This window comes from Eumetopias jubatus, unplaced genomic scaffold (assembly GCF_037043125.1).
Source record: "Eumetopias jubatus isolate StellerSeaLion01/CBP00866 unplaced genomic scaffold, mEumJub1_p1.0 scaffold_4, whole genome shotgun sequence".
Lineage (NCBI taxonomy): Eukaryota > Metazoa > Chordata > Mammalia > Carnivora > Otariidae > Eumetopias > Eumetopias jubatus.
The window spans coordinates 103,066,830-103,086,617 of NW_028274810.1; the positions used below are offsets into that span (position 1 = coordinate 103,066,830).

The 19,788-nt window shown below is 55.5% G+C and overlaps 1 protein-coding gene across 1 annotated transcript in view; it reads left to right on the top strand.

Annotated features, from left to right (window-relative positions):
- The window catches only part of CHD5 (chromodomain helicase DNA binding protein 5), a 56,462-nt gene that overhangs the window by 31,612 nt on the left and 5,062 nt on the right, over positions 1-19,788 (top strand). Inside the window, exons 18-35 of the mRNA XM_088022631.1 lie at positions 500-673; positions 1,072-1,213; positions 2,384-2,515; positions 4,714-4,831; positions 5,925-6,049; positions 7,016-7,247; positions 7,417-7,527; positions 7,791-7,963; positions 8,505-8,679; positions 9,043-9,135; positions 9,350-9,438; positions 9,746-9,879; positions 10,302-10,446; positions 10,784-10,943; positions 12,611-12,690; positions 12,963-13,080; positions 18,886-18,975; positions 19,630-19,767. Of these exons, the coding sequence (XP_087878757.1) occupies positions 500-673; positions 1,072-1,213; positions 2,384-2,515; positions 4,714-4,831; positions 5,925-6,049; positions 7,016-7,247; positions 7,417-7,527; positions 7,791-7,963; positions 8,505-8,679; positions 9,043-9,135; positions 9,350-9,438; positions 9,746-9,879; positions 10,302-10,446; positions 10,784-10,943; positions 12,611-12,690; positions 12,963-13,080; positions 18,886-18,975; positions 19,630-19,767 (2,429 nt within the window). The remainder of the gene's footprint in view (positions 1-499; positions 674-1,071; positions 1,214-2,383; positions 2,516-4,713; positions 4,832-5,924; positions 6,050-7,015; positions 7,248-7,416; positions 7,528-7,790; positions 7,964-8,504; positions 8,680-9,042; positions 9,136-9,349; positions 9,439-9,745; positions 9,880-10,301; positions 10,447-10,783; positions 10,944-12,610; positions 12,691-12,962; positions 13,081-18,885; positions 18,976-19,629; positions 19,768-19,788) is intronic.

Below are 19,788 nucleotides of genomic sequence, written 5' to 3' on the forward strand. Positions count from 1 at the left end.
GGCAGAAGATGCGGGGGTGGTGGCAGATATGGGGGTGAACACAGAGCCCTGGCCAGTGGGAGTCCTGGGGTCTCCTTCCCCGGCCTCCTTGTCTTCACCTACCCCATTTTCTGGCTCAGAATGGGGGTTCAGGGTGGACAGTGGTGACTTTGGAATCAGGAGATATAGATTGGAGGGCAGGCTGGACCATACAACCTTGGGCCCCCATCAGCCTCAGTTTCCTTTTCTGTAATATGGGTAAAGAGTTCTAGAGACTTCATGCCCAGGACAGCTTAGAGGAGAGGAAGGTATCCTATTTGGCTGTGCTGGGAGGTTGGGGGTGGGGCATGGGCTCCGATGGATACCTATAGGGCAGGGCTAAGGTTCCCAGGCCCACCAGCCAACCGGCCTGCCCTGTGACCCTCTGGTCCCCCCCACCCCAGTCCTGGCTCCCTCTGCAGATGGCTTTGGCTTGCTTCTGTCCCCTGCTTCCGGCTCTCATCCCAGTTCTTTCTTGCAGCAATCTGGAGGGCTTCCTGGAGGAGTTTGCCGATATCTCCAAGGAAGACCAGATCAAGAAGCTACACGATCTGCTGGGGCCACACATGCTGAGGCGGCTCAAGGCTGATGTATTCAAGAACATGCCGGCCAAGACCGAGCTGATCGTTCGTGTGGAGCTGAGCCAGATGCAGAAGTGAGTGGGCGCTCCGCCCATTGGGGGCCTGCCACAGAGCAGCGTGCCTCATGTCCCCTGGGCTTGTCTTCTCCCAGAAGGTCTGACCTAGCCTTCCTGCACTGCTTCCCAGGGTGGTGGGAAGGCTCTCCGGCCCCACCGACGCCTTGACTCACCTTTTGCACACACTTCCTTCTTCGACCTGTTCAGCGGCCGGGCTTGGGGCTGCCCGAGTCCTTGCAGTTGTCCCCAGGAACTTGCTGGGTGACTCTAGGCCTGTGGCTTCACCTCGCAGGTCTACCCTGGTCTGTCTGTGAATGGTGCAGGACCGGGAGCCCCTGGCCTCCCTGCAGAGTGTGCTCTCAGAGGCTGCGGCAGCCCCGGTGTCCAGCCTGCCTTTCCTCCTTGCCCTGCTGCAGGAAGTACTACAAGTTCATCCTCACACGGAACTTCGAGGCACTCAACTCCAAGGGGGGTGGGAACCAGGTGTCGCTGCTCAACATCATGATGGATCTGAAGAAGTGTTGCAACCACCCCTACCTCTTCCCTGTGGCTGCCGTGGTAGGTCCCCGGGGCCGCCCCGTGGCCACTGTAAGTAGGTACCCGTGACCACCACGGTCAGGGCGTGAGGCTGCCGTCGTAGGCTCCCTTTGCCCACCGTGGTGAGTGTGCATGGCTGCCACGGGTGGCCCTGGCTGTGGTGGCAGGTGCTCAGCCCTCAGCCCTCCCCGAGTATGAGGACTGAGAGGTGATGTGGGTCCCCATTATGCCAGGTTCTGAAAGCCTACCTCCATCCGCTGCTCAGGCCCTCTCCTTCCCTTGGCCCCTCCTCCTGACCATAAAGTAGTGGGGGGCAGTGGGGCACCCCGAGGTCCCCTCCAGCCTCCGCAGCAGGGGACCCCAGGCTGATCTGGTTGCACTCAGTCACTAAGGGAGTCAGGAAGGCCTGAGTGGGGCCCCAGGTGATTGTGATGTGTGGTCCTGGGTGAGAGATTAGACCCCAGGTCGGACACCAGCTCCGGCCCTGTGGTCTCAGAAAAGCCAGTGGTCCTTCTCTGAGCCTCAGCTTTTTCCTCTCTAAAATGGGACAGTAGCATCCGCCTGAGAGGGTGAGATGCGGAGGTGCACGTGAAGTGTGCCCTCGCAGAGAGCCTGGCGCTGCTGTTCTTGTCACCACCCACACTACTATTCCGGTTCTCGCTGAAACCCTCCACAGGGGATACGCCCTCCCCCCGGACAGCAGAGTGAGGCGCAGGGGGCCGTGCTGTGGGTGATCTGCCCTTGAGGCCACCCCAGATGGCTCTCGCCACTCTGGCACAGCAGGGGCCTTTGGACTGACATCCTGCCCAGCTGGGGTTCAGGGGCTGGCCTGGCCAGGATGCGCCCTCCAGTGACCCCAGAGACGAGGCATAATTCCTTCTGGGAAGGCCGGCTTAGCTTAAGACTCTGTCATCCGCCTGTTCGCTGATGTCCCCGGTGCCTTGGTGGAGTGCCAGCAGGGGGAGACTGAGGGTGGGCCGACCAGTCTGGCTCTGCCTGGGAACGCTGTGCTGGGGAGGGGCCCGTGAGACGCGAGGCCCGTCCGCCTCTGCTGAGCCTGGCCTGACCCGGGCTCGGGCTTTGTGCTCAGCCCGTTACTGGGCCTCTGTCCATCCCTGTGGGCCTCTTTGGTGCAGAGCCAGAGGGGAGAGGGGAAGCCCCCCAGTGCTCCAACTTCTGCTGTGTCTACAGGAGGCCCCTGTCTTGCCCAATGGCTCCTATGATGGCAGCTCCCTGGTCAAGTCTTCAGGCAAGCTCATGCTTCTGCAGAAGATGCTCAAGAAGCTGCGGGACGAAGGGCACCGTGTGCTCATCTTCTCCCAGGTGAGCTGGCCCTGGGTGGCTGGCCGACCTCTGCCTCCCCCAGCCTCCACCCCGCACCCTGCAGAGGGCACCCCTGCCAGCTGGGAGCACAACCCTCAGTGCCCTGGCAGCCTGACTTCCCACAGAGGGGCCCCGGGGCTGGCTTGGGAGGAGCCCGCATGGGCGCAGCGCCAGGAGGCCCTCTCCAGCACTCACAGCATTGCCTCGTGGGTGGTCAGAGGCGTGCTGTGCAGCCTTGGGGGTCATCTGGTCTGTGTCGTCGTTCCTTCCTCCCTCTGGCTGTATCTGTTCTCCGTCAGGCTCTGTGCTAGGCACGGGGCCGGTCCTTGTCCTTGAGACACTCAGAGTCCGGTGTGGGAGATGGAGGTAAAGACACAGTTATTTAGTTCTGCGGGCATCTCTGTGATGGAAGTCACAGCAGTGTTCCTGTGGGGGACTGGTGGTAAAAATGCTTCCGTGTGGTGGGACTGAGCCAGGCCCCTTGCTCAGAGCCACAGAGTAGGATGTGTCTCCTCTGTGTACTAAAGTGGGAACAGCTGCTCCTGCCTGCAGGCCCCGATCCCATCATGGGCCCGTGGGAGGCCAAGGGATTTGGGGAAAGCTGAACGAGCCTGGGACTGTGGACTGGCCTGGAGATTGGATCCACAATCCCCCCAACCCCCTGCCGACATAAGACAGGATTCTGGGCTGAGGCCTCAAGAGACCAAACAGAAGGAACTGCACAACTAGAAATGTGCACAGAGGGAAAGTTCCAGAGACAGAGCCCTCCCATCCAAAAGGAGCCGACAAACCCCATCTCCAAAACTGATGTTGAAAAGACATCCCACAAAACAGTAGGTAGAATCTGAGTGAAAAGAATAATAGAATAGCCTGAAAAAGACTTCAGACAAACATGTTTAGGATCCTCAAAATTAATGGAGTAACACCCATCAATCAAGAAGAAATCAGTTAAGTACAAGCAGGAGGAAATGAAACGAGAATTGGATAGGAAAATCTGCCTGGAACTGAAATAAAACATTTCAAAAGATTGGATAAACTCTCAACCCTGGTGAAGACAATGCTGATGAATGGACCTGGCTCTGAGGGATCTCCCCAGAATGCAGCAGAGAGAGATGGAGCTTAGAAATGATAAATTGCCTGGAGGACCCCTTGGGAGGCTCCGGTAATCCTCTGACATGAGCCGTAGAAGTAGAGAAAACGGTGATGAAGCTGGACTCTGTGAGGTTGCAGACCTGGGGAAAGACACGAGGTCTCAGATCTCAAGTGCACTCTGGAGTACCAAGCGAGATAGATAAATCCAAGCAAACAGGTCCCCAGACACATCACAGGGAAGTCAGCACTTCAGACTCAGTACCTATGAGGAATGATGATCAGACTGTCCTCAGACGTCTCATCAGCAACAGTAGGGGGCAGGGGACAACTGCAAAATCTCCAGTACCCTGTGGGACTAGATCGTTTTATATCCAGCTGAACTATCTCTCAAGAATGAAGGGAGGTACACAGGGGTATGGGAGCCCCGAAGGGACTGCCTTCCTCTTTTTTTTTTTAAGATCTTATTTATTTATTTGACAGAGAGAGACACAGTGAGAGAGGGAACACAAGCAGGGGGAGTGGGAGAGGGAGAAGCAGGCTTCCTGTGGAGCAAGGAGCCCAATGCGGGGCTCGATCCCAGGACCCTGGGACCATGACCTGAGCCAAAGGCAGATGCTTAACAGCTGAGCCTCCCAGGTGCCCCTGTCTTCCTCTTCTTATAAGGAGAGGCGAAATCAGGGAAGATTTCCCAGAAGAGGTGCTGTTTGAGTTCCCTAGGCAGTAAAGGGGTGGGCATTCCAGGAGGAGAGTCCAGGTAATTTGGGGTGGTATGGGGGAAGCACTGAGAAATAGTCCTGCCAGCCTGGAAAGCCAGGGCGAGGAGCTGGAACTTTCTTCTGTGAGGTGAGAGCAGGGAGGCTCATGCTTAGAGCTGTGTTTTAGGCAGATGGCTGTGGGGCCGGCGTGGGGGATGCTGTGGCCCCGGGGGTCGAGGTTGGAGGCTGCATTGCTCTCCAGAGAGCCCCGTCAGGTCTGCCTGGGTCTCACCTATCTCCCCATTCAGCAGGCGGCTCTGTCTTCCCCCAGCTGTCATGGGGTCCCTGCCCATGGCCCCATGGGGTTCCTTGCTCTGTGGCAGCCCCTCAGGCATACCATGTCCCCTGCAGATGACCAAGATGCTGGACCTTCTGGAGGACTTCCTGGAGTATGAGGGCTACAAGTATGAGCGGATTGATGGTGGCATCACTGGGGGCCTCCGACAAGAGGCGATCGACAGATTCAATGGTACCCCTGCCTCACCCGGGGGGGTTCTTGATGGGGACCCCATGTCTGCCTTTTCTCCCAGGCTAAGATCTTAGCCAGGCCCCCCAAATGTATGTTCAGATTAGCTTCCCCTCAAGTGGCTGAAGAAAGCAGACCAGTCCTCAGGTCCTAACAGCTCACCCTTGGTTTTAAATGCTCAAAGGGGTTAATCCCATGGAACCTCCGGGGGCCAGCTGGGGTGCTGAGGGGCCCAGGAGGTAACACCTGTTCAGAACTGAGAACTGGACAAGGAGAAGGGCAGATAGGGAGGAAAGTACCACCTCTATTACTAAATGAAGCTGGCGCTGTGGGTGTGGTTGACCCCTGCGGGCTTCGGATGCTGACACCAGGTAAACCCGCAGTTAGGAGCAGTGCAGGATGGACGCCTCCACCTGGGGCCCCACGGCCCAGATGCCCAAAGGAGCGATTCCCATTGTCCACTGGTGTTGGAGGTAGAGCGAGTACAGGGTTCCAGGATCTAGATGGAAGTGGGAGTGGCCGAGGCACTGGGAGGACTGGGAACCTGTTTTGCAGCTCTTGTGGGCGTGCAGGGCAGTCCCAGGTCCCATATGAAGGGCCTGAGAACCAGCTGTCCTGTGACAGTGGGGACTGCCCAGCAGGGTCGCTGGGGCCCTGGAGCTGTGACCCCGAGTGTCCCCTGGCCACACTGACAGCCTCATGGGCTAGGCAAAGCCGGGAGGGCACGAAGGACTGAGCTCTCCGGGGCTGACCCTTATTAGCGCCTCTGCCCATATTTGCGGGCTATTTGTAGTTTATTCTTTGCCCATCTGGGCTTTGAAAATCCACTTCCTTCCCACTCTGGCTCCCTCCTGTTGGGTCAGGGCTCAGAGCACAGCTGGGGGCTAAGTGGGGCTCGAGTGGGCTGCTCTGCGCCCACCCTGGGCTCCCGGCCTCCTCCAGCTTCCCTGAACACAGCTGGGGCTGTTGCTGTCCATGAAGGGTCACGGTCCCCAGCACCCCCTTCCCTCTCGGAACCTCTCCCCCGCCGCTCTCTGCTGCCCTGTCCCCTCCCTCTCTGCTCTGACCCCACTGGGCACCTGCCTCTCTTCCTCAGCCCCTGGGGCGCAGCAGTTCTGCTTCCTTCTCTCGACCCGGGCGGGGGGCCTGGGCATCAACCTGGCCACAGCAGACACCGTCATCATCTACGACTCGGACTGGAATCCACACAATGACATCCAGGTCTGTGGCCTTGACACCACAACCCTCTCAGCCCCTTGCCACCCCTGGTTCTGTGGGCTTTCCATCCCTCCCCCTCAGACTGTGTCTCAGGGAATCCCGGCCCCAAGAGGGGCCCGGGGGGTGGGGGGTGAGTGGAGGCTTCGCCCCGTCCCTCCAGCTCCCTCATTGTACAAAAGAGGAAGCGCCCAGAGAGGACAGGCAAGGTGTCCAAGGACTCACGACAGTCTGTGTGCCTGGTAACCCCTGGTCTGTCCCATCACTCTTAGGACCAAGGCCATGGAAGGAGGCAGGAGGAGAGGGTCCTGGGACCGAGAGGGAGCCAGTTTGGGAGGAAGCAAGGGAAATAGAGTGGGGGAAGAAGCCTGTGGGAGATGAGGTGGAGGGGGCAAAAGGGGCTGGTGAGGAAGGGTGGGAGGGCTTAGGGGGTAGGGGTTGTGGGAGTAAAGACACACACTGTTGTCGCCTGGTCACCCCACCCGGGGCGGGGATGGATGGACACACACACACACACACACACACACACACACTCATTTCTCATGCACACATGTGCACCCATGCACAGTCACCCGCATAGATAGAAACACACTACGGTCACATCACGCAGACACCTAATGCACACAGCCCCGGGCAGCTTCCGGGCCTTGCTGCCCTCCCGAGGTGGCTGTGCAGTCCCATCAGCGGCCCACTCACCCCATCTCCCCAAGACTGCCATCTGAGCCCCATATGGCTTCGACACATCCAGCACACTGGCCCCTGCCCACCCGCAGCCATGCCCAGCTCCACCCGTGCAGGCACCCAGGCCCACACGAGACTACCCACAGTCGGGAAGGGAGAATAGCTGGCCTGACGCGTGTGCGTTTCCATGGGGTCACACAGCTCGTTCCACACAGAACATGCCCATGCCCGACCCTGCCCCCCCCCAGCCCTTGGCTGAGCCCTGAGCACTGAGCTGCCCCTTGCCCCCAGGCCTTCAGCCGCGCCCACCGCATTGGACAGAACAAGAAGGTGATGATCTACCGCTTCGTGACTCGGGCCTCGGTGGAGGAGCGCATCACACAGGTGGCCAAGCGCAAGATGATGCTCACCCACCTGGTGGTGCGGCCCGGCCTCGGCTCCAAGTCCGGCTCCATGACGAAGCAGGAGCTGGACGACATCCTCAAGTTCGGCACAGAGGAGCTCTTCAAGGACGACGTGGAGGGTGGGTGTCCAGGGTGGCTAGGGGGTGGGGGCTGCTCCAGACACACCCATCCCAGGGCCTGCGCGGGGCCCACAGGCTGCCTCTCTCCTCTGCTCCCTGTTTCCTGGCCAGGGCAGCCTCTCTGGGCACTGCCCCCTAGCCCTGCAGTCCCTCTGACTCTGTTCTACAGGCATGATGTCTCAGGGCCAGAGGCCGGTCACGCCCATCCCTGATGTCCAGTCCTCCAAAGGGGGAGCCCTAGCTGCCAGCGCCAAGAAGAAGCATGGCAGCACCCCGCCAGGTAGGGGCTCACTCAGCCTAGCTCCCAGCTCCTCCTGTGCTTCCAGTGGCTGTTCCTGGAGAGGAACCCCGCTCCGCCCTTCCTGCGTTTGGTCGCGCTCGCCTGCCCGCCCCCACCGGCCCCTCACTTGGGGAGCCGCGGACTGTCGGGTGGGCAGGTTCCCCTCTCTGGTCACCATGCTCCTCTGCTGCAGCCCCTGCTAGGGGCTGGGAAGGGCCAGGGTCGGGAGGCTGTCCCTTCACTCCGCACCCTGTCTGCCCCAGGCGACAACAAGGACGTGGAGGACAGCAGTGTGATCCACTATGACGATGCGGCCATCTCCAAGCTGCTGGACCGAAACCAGGACGCCACGGACGACACGGAGCTGCAGAATATGAACGAGTACCTGAGCTCCTTCAAGGTGGCGCAGTACGTGGTGCGCGAGGAGGACGGCGTGGTAAGCCCGCCCCCGCCGCGGCCCCGCCCCCGCCGCGGCCCCGCCCATCTCCCCCCGCACCCCCCCCCCCCCCCGGCAAACTTTCACTCCGGAGGTCAGGCCTTGGGTCTTTCCGGATCGGCCTCTCCACCCTTCAGTCCCACCGCCCTCCACGCAGATCCTGGGTGCTAATTATCATTCAGGAAACCGGAGCCTCCTGACGGCAGGGGTGGGGCTTACTCAATTCTGTACCCCAATGCCTGGCACAAGGCCAGGAAATACTTGTGGCGTGAGCGAATGAACGAACAAACGAACGAATGAATGAATGAACGACTGTGATAGGGGCAGGATGAAGACCCTCTGGGGCTGGGGTGATCAAGGTGGCTTCCTGGAGTAGGCAGGTTTTCTGGTTCAGCCTTGAGCTCCTAGAGGCTAAGGTGAGGTGGAGGCAGCGTGAGGCTCCCAGGAGGCAGCGGTGCCCACTGTTGGCCCCACCCCAGGGCCCCCGGGGCCTGTGCCTGCGGGTCCTGCCGTCATGGGGTCCCCGCGCCTGTGTCTCCAGGAGGAGGTGGAGAGGGAGATCATCAAGCAGGAGGAGAACGTGGACCCCGACTACTGGGAGAAGCTGCTGCGGCACCACTACGAGCAGCAGCAGGAGGACCTGGCCCGCAATCTGGGCAAGGGCAAGCGCATCCGCAAGCAGGTCAACTACAACGACGCCTCCCAGGAGGACCAGGGTGCGTGGCCCCCGCAGCACCCGCCCACAGGCACTGGAAAGTAGCGAGGGGGGGGGGGCTTCCTGGAGAAAGGGGGCTTGGAGCAAGTGTGGGCTGTTGGGCATCTGGGGGAGCTAGATGGTTGGTGGTCCGGGGACTTCTGACCTTGGGCAAGCCTCAGTTTCCCCATCTGTGAAAGAGGGATGATCGTGGTACGGTATCTTAGGATGTAGTGCAGGGCCGGTGGGATTCGGCGAGCTCACAGGAAGCTTCCGCTGGGGCTCTTTTCGTTGTCACTCCCTCCTGGGCTAGGGTTTAGGGGCTCGGCATAGCCCTGGGTGTTCTGGAGCCTCACTCTCTGCCTTTCCACGCGGCCCCTCCCAGAGTGGCAGGACGAGCTCTCGGATAACCAGTCCGAATATTCCATCGGCTCCGAGGATGAGGACGAGGACTTTGAGGAAAGGCCCGAAGGGCAGAGTGAGTCTCGTGGCTGGTGACCCTGGCCTGGGGCCCAGACCTCTGTCAGGGGGCTGACGGTCGGCCTGGGGTCTCCCGGGATCATCAGGACAGTTGTCCATCCTTTGGGGGATGTCCTGAGGGATCCTGCTGTCCTGGGGTGAGTTGGTGGATAGGGTGGGGGGTCAGGACACCCCGGGCTCCAGTGAGGAGTTGTGGTGGGGTTACTTCCCAGGTGGACGGCGACAATCCAGGAGGCAGCTGAAGAGCGACAGGGACAAGCCCCTGCCACCTCTCCTCGCCCGTGTGGGTGGCAATATCGAGGTGGGGCCCGCCTGCACACCCCTTCCCCAGCTCCCCTGCCCCCACCTCAGAGCATAGAGCTCGCCCCTGCTACACCTCTGGGGTATGGAGCAGGGGTGGAGGCAGGAGGGTGAGGGGCTTGCCCAGGGTCACAGCTGTGTAGAGGTGAGGCCAGGACAGACTCTGGGTCTGGGCTCTGCCCTCTGGGTCCTGCCCTAGCTGGAGGCTCCTGCCTTCTCTGTGCTCCTCCCCGCCTCCTCCCCTCCATATGCCTTTCTCCCCATCCCTGAATTCTCTGCCCCCCCCACCCCACTCCCTGCTCACACAGGTGCTGGGCTTCAACGCCCGGCAGCGGAAGGCCTTTCTGAACGCCATCATGCGCTGGGGCATGCCCCCCCAGGACGCCTTCAACTCCCACTGGCTGGTGCGGGACCTTCGAGGGAAGAGCGAGAAGGAATTTAGGTAAAGGGGCTGAGGTGGTGGCCCAGGGTGTAGCTGCTCACCACAGAGTGGGGCAGGCTCCACTGGGCGAGACTGCGCAACGGGCCTCGTTTGTGCTCTCGCCCTGGGCTTCTTGTCTGGAGGATTCACTGTTGTCTGGGCTTCTGGTGGCTGGGGTCCAGGACCGGGCAGGGCTCATTTGTAGAAGACACAGACCAGCCACCTCTGCTAGACCAGATCCAGGGCAAGGGCTGTCCTAGGAGGTTCCCTTCCCAGGGGAGGCCCCCTCTGTCCTTCGCTGGGGGCCTGACCCAGCAGGCCTGGCTGGGAGGCAGGGGAGGGATGACGGTTCCAGCCAGGGGGTTTGCTGGGGGTCCTGCCAGCCCTCTCAGAGGGTCCTTGCTGGCCCCCCACTCCCTGAGCCCCAGTAACCCCCACCCCAGAGCCTATGTGTCCCTCTTCATGCGGCACCTGTGTGAGCCGGGGGCTGATGGCGCGGAGACCTTCGCGGACGGCGTGCCCCGTGAGGGCCTCTCGAGGCAGCACGTGCTCACCCGCATCGGGGTCATGTCACTAGTTAGGAAGAAGGTGGGTGAGTAAGCCTTGCCTGGGCCTTTCCTGGTGGCCCCCCATGGCCCTCGTGTGCCCCCTGGGGGTCAGCGGGCAGAGGGCAAGTGCCTGGCTCAGGACACTGAGTCAGGCTAGAGGGACCACTCTGAAGACCTGTCTGGGTGGGGAGGGTGGGGGTGGGGGGTGGGGCTTGGCACAGCGGTTTGTGGTTAGAAGTGCATTTGGCTCAGCCAGCCTTGGGGGGAGGTGGCATTCATCCCGAGCCTGGGACACCCCCAGTCCCACCGACCGCCCTGAGGCCCTTAGGTCTGAGCTGAGACCACCTCCCTCTCTCCTTCCCTGCCTCCCGCCCCAGGTTCAGGAGTTTGAGCACGTTAACGGGAAGTACAGCACCCCGGACTTGATCCCCGAGGGGCCCGAGGGCAAGAAGCCAAGCGAGGTCATCTCCTCGGACCCCAACACGCCAGTGCCCGCCAGCCCTGCCCACCTCCTGCCGACCCCACTGGGCCTGCCAGGTCTGGGCTCCGATGAGCAAGGGAGGGCGCCTGGGTCACGGGGGGTTGGTGGCAAGGTCCCCGGAGAGCCCGGGTCCTCCGCACAACCCATGACAGACAGCCTCCCTTCCGCCCACAAGCTTCTGCCTGCAGAAATGTTGCTCTGCTCAGACTTTTTCTTTTTAACGGCTATTCACATATCACAACACTCAGTCTTTAAAAACCTTACTGTTCAGGAGTTACCAGTATATTCACGGGGATGAATCACCTCTAATGCTAGAAGATTTTCATCACCCGGAGAAAAGCTTGTACCTGTTAGCAGTCACTTCTTGTTCCTTTCCCCGCCCGGCCCCTGGCGGCCACGAATCTACTGTGTGTCTGTGGGTTCGCCTGTTCTGGACCTTTCAGGTGGATGGAACTATGTCCTGTGTGACCTCCTGTGTCTGGCTTCGTTCTCTAGCGTGTTTCCGAGGTTTGTCCACGTTGTAGGGTGGGTTGTTGCTTCAGTCCTTTTTGTGGCCGAATACTATTCCGTTGTATGGACGAGCCATGTTTTTGTTTATTCATTTGTTAGCTGATGGATTTGGGGTTGTTTCTACTTTTTGGCCAGTGTGAAAAATGTGAGGGATGCTGCGAGTGGTGCATGGCCGTGAACGTCCATGTTCAAGCGAGGACACATTTCTTCGCTGCGTTTCTCTCGGGTGTGTAGCTGGGAACGGCGTTGCTGGGTCACAGGGCGGAACGTGTTGAGGAACTGCCGGATTTTTCCGCAGAGGCCACGTCGTCTTTCTTACATTCTCCCCAGCCACATATGACGGTTCCGGTTCCCCACATCTTCACCGAGTGTTTATTTAGTGTCTGACTTTCTCCTTGTAGCCATCCTAGCGGGTGTGAAATGGTGTCTCCCCGAGATCTCGATTTGTGTCCTTCTGACGGCTGAAGATGTTGAGAGTCTCTTCATGTGCTTCTGGGCCACCTGTTGTATCTCTTTTGGCAAAATGTCTTTTCAGATCCTTTGCTCTTCTTTGATGGGTTATTTGTCTGAGTATCTTTTTGGTGATCCATGCATTTATTTGGGCAAAGCATCTTCTTCCTCGCAGGCCTGGCGCTGACCTACCGATGCCCAGGTGACACGTGAAGTCCGGGGAGCCTTTGCCTCCAAGGACATACCTGCTGCTTCTGGGCACAAGTGTGCCCTTGGGAGCGGACAGGCCTGGGTTTGCTTCCTGGCCCTCTGTGAGCCCCGTTTTCTCATCCATGATGTGGGACAGGCTAGGGCCCACCTCCCAGGGCGAGAGTCACCAGCACTCGGCAGTGTGTTGAGTAAGGGAAGGTCAGTAAGGGAAGGCACACGGCTTGTCAGCCAGCCAGAAAGCGGGAACCACATCCAGCTGTCCTGGCTCCTAGGCCTGCCTCCACTCACCTCACCTATTGCTTTTAGATGGGGGGGGGCCTGCTGTGGGCAGCCCTGTCCCATCAGCCTGTGGCTTTGGCCTCACTGGGCCCAAGGTCCTCCGAGGATCCCCATGTCTGCAGGCTTAGCCTGGGGTCTCTGGCTCACCTGGTTCACCTGTCCTTCTCCTGGAGGTGCCTGGCCCAAATGGAGCCACCTGGCACCCCCACTTCCTGCCCTTCACCCCCTGCCTGCCCCAGCCCACCTACCTCACCTCTGTCCTTTGATCTTCCAGACAAAATGGAAGCCCAGCTGGGCTACATGGATGAGAAGGAGCTGGGGGTTCAGAAGCCGAAGAAGCCCCCAGAAATCCAGGTATGGAAGGTGCTGTTGTCTGGGCCCCTGGTGGGGCGGTGGGGGGGGCGGGTGTGGGTTGGGGGTTGGGTCTGGAAACCCTCTCAGCCCTTGGTTGGGCAGCTAGAAACCAGGCCTCCTGGCACCGTGCTTGGGCCTTTTGGCCTGGGGGAGCCGGTTGGGAGCACAGACGGGGTACAGGAGAGTTCCTGGTGCCCAGTGCCCGTCCTGTGCCCTCCACGCTGCTGAGGCCCCAAGCCCCGCAGCATCCCTACTCAGCCTGTCTTCCCCAGGCCCTGCCAACTTCCCTGGACAGGGTGGAGGGCGAGGACAAGCATGAGAGCGCAGATGGCAAGGAGCGGCTGGAGGAGACCGAGAAGGCCCCGCCATCCCCAGAGCAGCTGCCGAAAGGTGCGGCTTCCCGCGGTCACCACCCCCAACGTAGCCTCTGGCCTCAGCAGCCCTGGGTCAGAGGAGGGCGGCCAGGCTGTGTTCCCCTCCCTCTCTCCCTGGCTGGGTGGCAGGCTCTGTCCTAGTGCAATGGGATCCTCAGGCTGAGGAGAGAGCCATGGGCTCAGGTCTCTACAGTGGATTTCAACTTTTCCTGCGATGCAGAGTTCGGGGGTTATTGGGCTGTCTTTTTGTTAGTGAATTCTAACTCTGTTGCACCGTGGTTGGGGCACATGAGTCTGTATGATACCGTTTCTACATGATGTCAATGAAACCTGCTTCCCGGCATAATATGGTTTTGTAATATGGTATGATTTTGTATCATGTAATATGGTATGATTTTGTAAATGGTCGTGTGTGCTTGGAAAGAATGCTTATTTTCTGAATTGCCGAGTTGTGAGGTTCTAAATACACGTGTTAGATCATTATATGGTTTTGTAATATGGTATGATTTTGTATCATGTAATATGGTATGATTTTGTAAATGGTCGTGTGTGCTTGGAAAGAATGCTTATTTTCTGAATTGCCGAGTTGTGAGGTTCTAAATACACGTATTAGATCATTATTTTGTTCAAGTTTCTTATATCCTTACTCATTTTTGGTTTGCTTTGATCTGTCATATCTGAGAGATTTATGTTAGGATCTCTCACTATGACTGGGGATCGGTGTCTTTCTCTTTGTAAGGCCAGAGTGTGCCTCACATCATTTGAGACTGGGTTGTTAGGTGCATATTGGTTTAGGTTTTTTATATTTTTCTGGTGAAGTGTGCCTCTTCTATAATGACCCTTTTATTCCTCCTGATATTTTTTGCTTTAAGGTTTATTTAGGCTGATTTGGATGGATCTTACTTGTGAAGTATATATTTGGTTTATGTTTTTCTGTCTTTTTACTTAAAAAATACATGTACATACAAACACTTTGTTGTGATATAATCACACAGGATACAGTTCATTTATTTTATTTTATTTATTTATTTTTAAAGGTTTAATTTGTTTATTTGAGAGAGAGAGAGAGCGGGCGCAAGTGTGAGCAGGGGGAGGAGGGGCAGGAGCAGAGGGACAAGCAGACTCCTCGCTGAGCGCAGAGCCCAGTTCAGGGCTCGATCCCAGGACCCTGAGACCATGACCTGAGCCAAAATCAAGAGTCAGATGCTCAACCGAATGAGCCACTCAGGCGCCCCACAGTTCACCCATTTAAAGTGTACAAGTTGGAGATTTTTAGTATATTCGCAGAGTTGTGCAAACATCAGCACAGATAATTTTAGAATATTTCCATCACTCCAAAAAGAAATCTCATGTCCATTAGCATTTATTACCCATTTCTTCCTCTCCACCCCAGCCAGCACTCATTACTTTCTGTCTCTATGGATTTGTGTGTTCTGGACATTTCATGTAAATGGAATCATAAAATAGATGCCCTTTTGTGTCTGGCTTCTTTCACTTAGCATAATGTTTTCCAGGTTCATCCATCTTGTGGCATGGACCAGTGCTTCATCCCTTTATCCTTTGTATAAATATACTGCATTGTATTTATCCAGCCATCGTTGATGGACATTTGGGTTGTTTTTAATTTTCGACTGCTGTGAACATTTATGTCCTGTTTTTTTGTGTGGATATAGGTTTCAGTTCTGTTGGGTATCTACCTAGGAGTGAAGCTGCTGGACTGTATGATAACTCTATGTTTACTATTTTGAGGAACTGCCAGATTGTTTGCTCCAGTGGTTGCACTGTTTTACATTCCCATCAGCAATGTACGAGGATTCTGATTTGTCCGTGTCTTTGACAATGCTTGTCTTTTTTTTTTTTTAAGATTTATTTATTTGAGGGGCACCTGGGTGGCTCAGTCCTTAAGCGTCTGCTTTTGGCTCAGGTCATGATCCCAGGGTCCTGGGACTGAGCCCCACAGGTGGGCTTCCTGCTCAGTGGGGAGCCTGCTTCTCCCTCTCCCACTCCCCCTGCTTGTGTTCCCTCTCTAGCTGTGTCTCTCTGTGTCAAATAAATAAATAAAACCTTAAAAAAAAGATTTATTTGGGAGAGAGTGAGCACAAGGCGGGGCAGAGGAAGAGGGAGAGAAAATCCCAAGCAGACCCCCTGCTGAGCATGACTCTGAGATCATGACCTGCGTCAAAATCAAGAGTCAGACGCTCAACCGACTGAACCACTCAGGTGACTCTGACAACATTTGTCTTTTGATTATAGTCATCCTACTGAGTGGGAAGGGGTATCTCAAATGGTTTTGATTTGTATTTCCCTTATGCATAAAGATGTTGAGTTTCTTTTCGTGTGCCATTTGTATATCTCTGTTGGAGAAATGTCTTTTCAGGTCCTTTGCCCATTTTTTAATTGGGTTATTTGTCTTTTAATACTGAGTTGTAGGAGTTCTTTATAGATACATGTTCCATATCAGATATATGATCCGCAAGCATTTCTTCCATTCCTTTACTTTAAAACATTTTTTTTAATTGAAGTATAGTCGATACTCATTCCTTTACTTGTAATCTGTGTAATTACATTTTCAGTATATGTCTTATAAACAGTGTATAGCGGGACTTGTTATCTTAAGTCCAATCACAGAATCTCTATCTTTTAGCTGGCATGTTTGATCTCTTTACATTTATTGTAATAGCTAGATATTTGGATGTATTTCTACTCTCTTATTCTGTGCTTTATATTACCCTTGCCTTCTTTTTCCTCCTTTCCTGCTGGCTCTTGGATTGATCAGACTTTCTTTATATTTCCCTTTTCCCCCTTAACTCCTTTGGAAAGTTTATAGTCAATCCTATTTTATACTCTTAAGCTTTTAACATGTATCCCTCTTGAATAAGAGAAGGGCTGTGCGTAGCTCCACTCCCTTTCCATCTTCCATGTGTTTAGTTTCAACTTGTTTTCATTTCCCAAATTTGTTATGGTGCCTATTTCAAAATCCTTAATCCTTATTTAGATCTTACCATTCTTAGCAGTTTTGTGTTTGCTTCCTTGTTCATCATTGCTTCCTAAAGTGTCTTTCTTCCTAAAGTACACCCTTTAATGGTGCTTTCAGCAAATTTCTGTGTGTGGAAAATTCTCTCATTGTGTGTTATTTTTCCCTTTACTCTTGAATAATAGTTGGCAAAGCACAAGAGAGGATAGGGGTTTTCCCTCAGCACTTTTTTTTTTTTAAGTGGAGCCCAACACAAGCTTGAACTCATGACCCTGAGATCAAGACCTGGGCCAGGATCAAAAGAGTCCGACGCTTAACTGACTGAGCGACCCAGGCGCCCCTTCCCTCAGCACTTGAAGATGTGTATTCCTTGTGTATTCTGGCTTCCACTGTGCCGAGAAGGCTGCTCTCAAGGTAATTGTTGCTCCTTTGTGGGAAAGCTGCCTTTTCTATCTTTCCTGACATGGTAAGACCACTTTTAAGATATTCTGTTTGTGTTTGGTCACGTGTGGTTTCACCACAACGAAATTTTTATTTATCTTGCTTGTGACTGTGATTCTTAAAGCTAAGTATTCTGTCTTTCACTGATTGTGAGAAAATTCTCAGTCATTCCCTCTTTGAGTATTGTCTTTGTCCCCACTATGTTTATTTTCTCCTGGCATTCCTACTACTCATCGATTCCTTCCTTCCTTCCTTCCTTCATTCAGCAAACCTGTATCGAAGGCCTGCTGTGTGTTGGGTGCTATCCTGAGTACTGGGGACACAAGCAATACACCAAAATAGCCACAGCTTTCACACTGAATTTGTATTCTAGTGGGGCAGGCAGGCGATCAGCCATAAACAGAAATATGTCTTTGTTCAACAACAGACTCCAAATGTGATGAAGAAAAGAAAGCAGGTACAAGGTTAGCCAAATAGGGGGCTGGTGTACCTTTCACGTCTTTTACTTCTTTTTTGCCTGTCTCTCTTGCACAGCTTTTTTTTTTTTTTAAGATTTTATTTATTTATTTGAGAGAGAGAGCGTGCGCATGCCTGCTAGTGCACAAGCAGTGGGGAGGGGCAGAGAGAGAGGAACAAGCAGACTCCCCTTTGAGCACAGAACCCGACACGGAGCTCGATCCCAGGACCCTGAGATCACGACCTGAGCCAAAGTCAGACTCTCGACAGACTGAGCCACCCAGGCGCCCCTCTGCAAGGCTTTTTGAGTTATCTTTAGATCTAGCTTCCTCTTCTTTCTTTATATTGTTTTCTTTATACTGTTTTGTTTCTTCATACTTCCCATTTGTGTTATCTTCTATGGCTGCAAAACAAATTGTTACAACCTCAGTTCGTAAAACAACACCCATTTACAAGCTTACAGTTCAGTGGATCAGAAGTCTGACTTGGTGTGGCTGGGTTCTCTGCTGAGGGTCTCGAAAGACCGACATCAAGGCGTTGGCTGGGCTGAGTTCTCGTCTGGCAGCTCAAGGGGAAAAATCTGCTTCCAAGCCCATTCTTGTTGGCCGACGTCAGCTCCTTGGGGTGGGGTCCTGAGGCCCCATTTCCCTCTGGCTGTGAGATGGGGGTTGTTCTCAGCCCCTGAAAGCTGCCCACATTCCTTGCCCACTTGGTCTTCAGGCTTAAAGGCAGCAATTGTGTGCCAAATCCACCTCATACTTTGAATCTCTGGTGTTCTTTTCTGTGACTGGTTGGAGAAAACCCTGCTTTTCAAGGGCTGGTGTGATGAGGTCAGGCCCCACCCAGATAATCTCCAAATTAGAAGGTCACCTGTGCCCCACCCCACCCCCCGCTTGTACCCAAGGGTCCAACAGTCTTGGAGGACATCTCAGATTTCTGCAGTTACAATGTTTAAAATGTTAATGATTGTGTATTTTCTTTCTAGAAGTTTTAGCTGGCTTTTTCTAGTTTCCCTTTTTTTTTTGTGGACTTCTCTTATTATGGATTCTCATCTTTCTCGTCTCTCTCTCTCTCTCTCTCTCTCTCTCTGGTGGATGGATAAATGGTTTCTGAAATTTGGTTGGCTGCATCTTTATCGGGGATTGTTTTATCCATGGGAACCCCGTGTCACCTGAGTAGCAGGAATGTCCCTGCTCTCTTTCCAGAAGCCCTGGGCCCCGTGGTCTCGCTGGTGGTCTGGCTGGTCTGGGACCAGTCTCGATGGCGCTCTCTCTGCTGGGGCGGCACGGTTTAGATTCCACAGTCATGGTCCTGGCAGCTCGGCCGTGAGGCATCGGACGGAGCTGTCTCTCGCTGAGTGCACAGCAGTTGGAGGGTGTCATGCTGTTGGAGGATGTTGCATTCTGGTTCTCTGGTCTTCGGGGCTTGCAGCCTCGTCCTCCCTGTCTGGGTGTCGAGACGCAGCCCCAGCCCCCCCGGCCTCTGCCTGGCATCCACTCACCCCCTTCCCTTTATGGCACTGACAATTTCCTTTTCTCCTTGTGAGCTCACTGTGTGTTTTGCCAAGGTGATAGATTTTGCCTGACATTTCTGGGTGTTCGTAAGAGGGTTCTGTGTTAATGAAGTCCTGCCATGTTGTCAGAACGTTGAGTCCTCTGCGTATCATTGTGGTAGGGAGGATTTCGAGACTGTTCCTTGAGGAATTTGGGGGTGGGGTGCTGCTGGGGTGGGGGTGAGAAGGAAGGGGCGAGGCAACGGTGTTGGGCGTCCACGCCCCTCGTCTCTGCCTTCCCCGAGGACCCCTCCTATATGGCCCAGTTGGACTCCTCGGTAACGTGATAGGTGGGATTCTGTGTGTGGGTGAAATGGAGTTGGAAAGCCACCCCGCCAGGAGTCCCCTTTGTCTGTCCCGGACCTCTCCCTACTCTGCAAACACCCTTTGTCTTGCAGAAGAAGTGCTTCCTGAGAAGGAGAAAATTCTGGACAAGCTGGAGCTAAGCTTGATTCACAGCAGAGGGGATGGCAGTGATTTCAGGCCAGGTTTGGGGCTCTTGTGTGTGCTCTGTCCTGTGTCCCATGGGCTCTTGAGGGCACCGTCTGGACTCCGTTGGGCCTCCTGCAGCTTCCATGGGCGCCACCATCCATCCGTAACCCCTGCTCCCTCACCCACCTAGCTGGAGCTGGTGGGCAGGAGCCTGGGCTCACCAGCCCTCGGCCGGGGGGGAGATGCTGCCCCCTCTCCTAATCCCTCCTGTGGCCCCAGCCACCACCAGGAGAAAGGAGAGCTGGTCACAGAGCTTGGCCTGGAGTATTTGGGGCTCAGTCATAGACTTTGTGTACCCATAGGTGCTGGAATGTTCTGGAACGCTCATCCTCGGATCAGACCCTCCAGGACAGCACTGCTGGCCTCTGACTTAATGTGCCCTTTTCAGGCTGCTCGGCCCTGTGTTCCCAGGTGGTCCTCTTTGAGTGGGGGAGCTGCACCTGGGCCTGGAGCCCACCCTCCCTGCTCAGGACAAGAGAGGGGCTGCTGGCTTGTCTGTTTAAAATCCCTCATGGCAGTGAGCCCCTTGAGGATGATGAGCTATGGCTCCCACTTGCCTTTGGGTCCCCAGTCCCCAGTGCTTGGCAGAGAGAGGCCCCTGGGCCGCACCTTTCAGATGGGTAAATGAATATGGGTCTGTCCTCCCATAGATGACACCAAAGTGGAGGAGAAGGAGCCCCTTGACACACAGCAAAATGGTGACAAAGAGGAAGATGAGGAAGGGAAGAAGGAGGACAAGAATGGGAAGTTCAAGTTCATGTTCAACATTGCAGACGGGGGCTTCACAGGTACTGGGCTGAGGCGGTGGG